Genomic DNA, 6,357 nt, shown 5'->3' with positions numbered 1-6,357 from the left:
CGCACCTCGCGGCCCCTGCCCCTTTAAGATAGCTTTAAAGTCCTCCGACCCCTGCAGCTTCCGCGCAGCGCTCCCACAGTGCAGTGCGGCTGAGCGCCTCGGAGCCCGCGGGGGAGCAGCGGCAAGGGGGGAGAAACCCGGGCTGAGGAGGCGGCTGCGGGAAGTGGGCTGCGGCGGGCCCGCGGCGTCGGGTGGTGCGGATGTCGGGCTGGGCGGACGAGCGCGGCGGTGAGGGCGACGGGCGCATCTACGTGGGCAACCTTCCGACCGACGTGCGTGAGAAGGACCTCGAGGATCTGTTTTACAAGTACGGTCGCATCCGCGAGATTGAGCTCAAGAACCGGCACGGCCTCGTGCCCTTCGCCTTCGTGCGCTTCGAGGACCCGCGGTGAGGATCCCCGCGTCTCGCCCTCCTGCGGGCCGGCGCCGGGCCCGAGCCCCCTCCCCTCCTCCCCTCCCCCTGGCTCCCTCCCCTCCCCCTCCGGGCCCCGCTGACCACCCCTCGCGGCGCCCCGGGCTGGAGGAGGCGGCGGCGGCTTCTTTTCCTCAGCCTTTGCCTGTTGTCACTTCCTTCATTAGAGGGCCCCGACCCGCCAGACTTCCCTCGACGAGGGTTAAAAACCGGCACTTTCCCCTTCCTCGGTTTGGGAAGGCGCCCTAAGGAGAAGCGCCCCGAAAGGGGAGCGGCCCAGAGCTTGGGAGCCTCGGGTCCCAGGTACCCGCCCTGCAGAGGACTCGGCCTAAGGCGACATTCGTCCACCCCGCCCCCCCCGGGTCCTGGGCCCTCGCCGTTTCGGGGGAACACGCAACCGGCGGGGACTGGTTGCCTTTGGCGGCTGTAAAGGGGTGTCTGGAGCTGGTCCCCCACTTCGGCGCCCCGCTGAGCCTGGTTTCCTGTGGAAGGAATGGGATTGAACCGGCAGGGGGAGGGGGGGTGGGGCGCCGTCTGTGATTTCATCCCCGTCTGATGTGGGAGGTCCCTCCAGAAGTTAATTGTACCGGGGATGTGGGAGAGCTGGGTTCCCCCAAATGCGCGCCGAAGATTGGTCTTTGTGGTTGTGCAAAATGCTGTTGGCCCTCGGGCCGAAGAGGCCGGAGAGTAGGCTTTGGTTAGAAAAGCTCCGCACTGCAGTGGTCCCTGCCCCTGGTAAGGTCAGTAAGGACCTGTTCCCTGTCTTCTCAGCATCCTTGGGAGGAGAGCTTCATCTCTGCCTGCCGACCCGATGTGGTTCACGGTAGAAGTACTCCGCACTTCGATGGTTGAAGACTTACACAACTTTTTTTTTTTCTTTTTTTTCGGAGCTGGGGACCAAACCCAGGACCTTGCGCTTGCTATGCAAGCGTTCTACTACTGAGCTAAATCCCCAACCCCGACTTACACAACTTTTTGTTTTTGTTTTTGTTTTTTTTTGTTGTTGTTGTTGTTGTTGTTTTTTTTTTCGGAGCTGGGGACCGAACCCAGGGCCTTGCTTGCTAGGCAAGCTCTCTACCACTGAGCTAAATCCCCAACCCCGACTTACACAACTTTTATCCCTAAGCTTTTTTTTTTTTTTAAACAAACGAATGTGAGGAAATCGCGGCTCTAATTAACAGTGCCATTGTGTATTTCGAACAGTCAAAGTTCTGTGTCAAGTGCCATGCTGCGTAGTTAGCATTTTCAATATCCCGTGAAGCAGAGATTGCTGCCCGTATTTCCCAGATGAGGAGATTGCGATTGTGGTTAATGCAAGAGGTTAGTTAGTTGGTAGGTGTTTGTAGAGGAGCTAGGTAGGATTTGAACCCAGTTACTACTGCGCATTAATGTTACATGGTCATGGTTTGTGTTTTTCCTTTCGTCTTAGTAGAACTATATTCTGCTCAACTTGGGAAGTTTTAAAGGAAGTGCTTAAAATTTTTAGCGTCCTGCTTAGTCCATTCGATAACTCGGTTACATAGGCTTTTTTTTTCTCAATTAAGAGTTATAAAAAAAAGCTTCAACGGCTAACTCAAATTCTTTACATACAAATCTGCTTTTAGTCCTTAATACGCCTGACCCTTCGGGTCCATTATACATGCGCTCCAGCAGTCAACGCTGTCACTGTCGTGTTCCTTGATGCCTTTGCTGTCTGTTTTAGACACGGTCTTAGAGCTCTGACTGGCCGGAACTCGAAATCACAGAGATCCGCTTTCCTCTGGCTCCCATTGCTGGTGACGTGAGTCATGGAATCCAGCCTTGTTTACCTTTTTATTTTACTTTATTTTTTAAGATTTATTTGTGTGTGTGTGTGTGTGTGTGTGTGTGTGTGTGTGTGTGTGTATTACCTGTGTGTGTTTGCTCCACATGCATGCCTGTTGCCCAGGGAAGTCAGAACCATCATGTGGGTGATGGGACCAACAAGTGCTCTTGGCTGATGGGACATCCTCGGGCCCTCATTTCATTTGTCTTTTAAGTTTGCAGTGACTTTTTAAAGAATTATTTATTTATTTCATGTATATGAGTACACTCTAACTGTACTTCAGACACACCAGAAGAGGGCATCAGATCCCATTACAGATGGTTGTGAGCCACCATGTGGTTGCTGGGAATTGAACTCAGGACCTCTGGAAGAGCAGTGCTCCTAACCGCTGAGCCATCTCTCCAGCCCTGTAGTGACTTTTTGAGACGGTCTTTCTTTGTAGACCAGGGTGGTCTCAACTCCCTGCCTCAGCCTCCCCAGTGTGCCATCATACCTGGCTTCTCCCATAAGCTTTGTCTTGTGGGGAAGACTATTAAGGGGCCAATGCAGTTTTCAGCCTTCCTGTAAACAGTTCTCCATGTGGTGGTGACCTCCAGCCATAAAAGTATTTCCCTTGCGACTTCATAACTAAATTTGCTACTGCTGTTGGTAGTAATATATTTCGGAGATAAAGGTTTGCCAGAGGGGCCGACAGGTTGAGAACCACTGCTTTGGAGAAAATGCTTGTCATGTTTTGATAAATCCGGTTCATTGGCAAAACCAGTTATCTATCAACAATTATTTTTTTTTTTTTTTGTTTTTTTTTTTTTTGGTTCTTTTTTTCGGAGCTGGGGACCGAACCCAGGGCCTTGCGCTTCCTAGGTAAGCGCTCTACCACTGAGCTAAATCCCCAGCCCCTATCAACAATTATTTTAATCCTGTGGATCAGCCTCCCTGAAAGACTAATTCGTACGTGTATGGTCAACTGGTACGAATGGCATATGCACAGTGGAGGTCATAGGTCAGAAGGAGCACAGGATCCCCCTGAACCGGAGCTGCAGACGTTGAGAGCTGCTATGTAGGTGCTGAGAACCGAAGCCTGGTCCCTGGAAGAACAGTGAGCTCAGCAGGGGCGCCAGCTCCTGAGTCAGCTCTGTATAGCCACTCTGTTTATCTGCACTTCTCATCCCTGGAGAAAGACCCACGCGCCTGACAGCTGTAGTTGTGCCTTTGGGACGATGAGTTTGGTTTGCTGCCGTCTCATGTACACATCACATCTTTTGCTCATATTCAGACCCCTCCATTAACTGTCAAGTTGGTTTTCTTTTTGTTTGTATTTCCCAGTTTCTAAGTATATTTTGCACTTGAGAGTGTGTGCATGTCGTGGCTGAGCCATCTTGCTGTCCCAGCTGCAAAACTTTTGAATAGTGTGAAGGGCCCTCCCCCCTGAGCGGAGGTAGGGCAAGCTTGTGTCTAGTGTCCAACCTCCTGTTCCCGCCTTGCTCAGTTCCTCACGCCCTCCGTTGAGAAGTCACGCAGCCTCTTGGGCAGCACTAATTTCAGTCTTTTCCTTGCAGAGATGCTGAGGATGCCATCTATGGAAGAAACGGTTATGACTACGGCCAGTGTCGACTCCGGGTGGAATTCCCCAGGGCTTACGGAGGTCGGGGAGGGTGGCCCCGAGCCTCGAGGAACGGGCCTCCTACAAGACGATCAGATTTCCGAGTTCTTGTTTCAGGTATGTTCTCGCTGCATTCAACAAGGTGGTGTGTGCGTGCGCACTGCTTCAGTCTAGCGTCCAAGGAGTATTGGCCTAGTGCTGAGGATGTGGGACATGCTGGCCTCTCATAGCCAGTGCTCAGGGGCATTCAAAAGCTCAGTCCTGATTAGTCAAGGAGGCAGGTGTCCTACGACTGAAATCGTACAAGTAATGGAGCCCTTGTGGGACGGAAACCTATTTCTTCTTTTGTTTTGAAACCATCTCTACTCACACTGTAGACCATACTGACTTCAAACTTACAGAGATCCCCCTGCCTCTGCCTCCTGAGCACTGGGATTAAGGCGTGCACCACTGTGGCCTGATAAGCATGTTTTCTTAGAGCTTCTTACTGGTGAGAGGGCAAGGTGATGGGAGAGAGAGCATTGGCTCTAGAATTCTACAAATGTTTTCTCGGAAGTGTTCCTTCATAGACATCACAGGAGCAGATGCAGACAACATAGAAGCATGGGGGTTGTGGTGGAGGACATAGTGCTTTTCTTTATAACTGGTGTCAACAGAAGTTGTGTAAAATGCAGATTTCAGGTGTGTCTTTAAAATAGCAAGCCCGTGTTAAGATCCGAGGCCTCTACTGTTAGAGGGGAGTTGAGGGGCCTGAGTGGAGTGAAGTACATTGAGCCTGGCACCTTTTAAAGTGTGACTGTCCCACAGTCACAGTAGTGCCTAAGAGTGGTGGGATCTGTCTTCCTTTGTCCCTCTGTAACTGTTAACCCTAGGACTCTGTTCCCTCCTTCACGACGTCATACATTATCTTCTTTTCTCTCCATGCTGCTCTGAAATCCTGCTTAGAAAACTATTAGGAAATGACTGCGGCCCTGAGCTGTGAGCGGTAAACACAGCCTTTGAGAGCAGGAGCACATGTCCCTTTCATGACATCAGGTAGGGTTGTATGACTCCCAACTAGCTCTAGCATCTGAGTGTCCCCTCCCCCACTGTAGTGAGGAATGTTGGTGATCTCTTAACGAGGCACTCTGTGCTCTGTTGGCCATTCTCGCTGTAAAAAAACAAACATGGATTCTTGGGCTGTTCCCTCAGCTACACTTGGCTTGTTTCAAAACTCATGTCTGGGGAACATACGTTCAGCAAGAAATACTTTGTACTAATAAATTTTATAATGGATGAAACCTGGACCTGGGTTTTGGGAGTGTTACACGGATTGTGAAGCACAGAGTGGTAAATTCTCAGAGGTTGTAAACCTGTGACAGGAGGATTTGTCTGCTTTGTTGGGAAGCTTTGGTCTCTGGACAATTAACGTGGACCGCTTCTCACGGTGGTTTACCGTATACTTCAGTATATTTCTCTGATTCTCTGCCCTTGTAAGGATTTGTGACTTGGGACCCCTTAAGGATTATGTGCTGTCAGAGCGTAGACCACCATAGGTATTTCCAGCGCTTAGCAGGGCAGTTAACATGGCTGAGGTCTCCTTTCTCTGCCCAGGGCTTCCTCCATCCGGCAGCTGGCAGGACCTGAAGGATCACATGCGCGAAGCTGGGGATGTCTGTTACGCAGACGTACAGAAGGACGGAATGGGGATGGTTGAATATTTGAGGAAAGAAGACATGGAATATGCTCTGCGGAAACTGGATGACACCAAATTCCGCTCTCACGAGGTGGGTTCGTGGCGCCTCTATTGAGTCTGATTCAGCAGTGGCCATGAGTGGTGCTTTTCCACTTGATGGTACCTTGAAGCCTGTCCACAGTGAACAGAGCGGAGGGGCTGCTCTGTATACATCCTCTGTTTGAGGTGGGGAGTACGGGTACCACCGTGTGTGTAACACTGGAAGTGTAGTGAGGCGACTGCCAGGGCCTTTGCTCATTACTGATTCTTCCCTTTTCCGTTTGCTTGGATTTCAGGGTGAGACTTCGTACATCCGGGTGTATCCTGAGAGGGGCACCAGCTATGGCTGCTCGAGGTCGCGGTCGGGGTCCAGGGGCCGTGACTCTCCATACCAAAGCCGGGGCTCGCCACACTACTTCTCTCCGTTCAGGCCCTACTGAGGAGGCGGCGGGAGGGCTCTCTTCAGGTTTTTTTGAAGAGCTGAGCTGCTTTGTGCTCAGTGTCTACATTCCAGATCGATAACTTAGTGTCTTAGGAAAGTCCTTAATTTCTCCTCCCCCCCCCTTTTTTTTTTCTTTTTTAAGGAGCTACGTAATTTCGACCAGAGCCACTGTGCTAGCAGGGACATGTTTTAGACTGCAGAGATAGAAGTCATGGCTTTGGTTCAGGGACAAGTTGTATATTTTTCACCCCTGATTATGGGACAGAGATCAGTGCTGCATCTTTATGGGCTGCTCTGCTCTGGACATCAGCAGCCACACGGCCGAGTCGCCCACTGTGTTTAGAAATATATTTTAAATGTTTAGTAATTGTGTGTAGTTGTCTTT

At 50.9% G+C, this 6,357-nt stretch overlaps 1 protein-coding gene across 2 annotated transcripts; it reads left to right on the top strand.

Annotated features, from left to right (window-relative positions):
- Positions 1-82: 82 nt before the first annotated feature.
- Positions 83-6,339, top strand: Srsf9 (serine and arginine rich splicing factor 9). 2 transcript variants are annotated; one of them, XR_015633939.1, is made up of 4 exons: positions 83-388; positions 3,773-4,851; positions 5,410-5,582; positions 5,827-6,339. XR_015633939.1 is itself a non-coding variant. In NM_001009255.1 (4 exons), the coding sequence occupies exons 1-4, from the start codon at positions 201-203 to the stop codon at positions 5,968-5,970; spliced, it is 666 nt and encodes a 221-aa protein (NP_001009255.1). In that variant the 5' UTR covers positions 138-200; the 3' UTR covers positions 5,971-6,339. The 2 variants fall into 2 exon arrangements, 1 of the variants encoding a protein (NP_001009255.1); NM_001009255.1 differs by having other exon boundaries at positions 138-388; positions 3,773-3,933.
- The last annotated feature ends 18 nt before the right edge of the window (positions 6,340-6,357 follow it).

This window comes from Rattus norvegicus, chromosome 12, assembly GCF_021556685.1.
Source record: "Rattus norvegicus strain SHRSP/BbbUtx chromosome 12, alternate assembly SHRSP_T2T, whole genome shotgun sequence".
NCBI lineage: Eukaryota > Metazoa > Chordata > Mammalia > Rodentia > Muridae > Rattus > Rattus norvegicus.
Note: the sequence above shows the minus strand (reverse complement) of the source record. Positions and strands in the feature narration are given on the sequence as shown.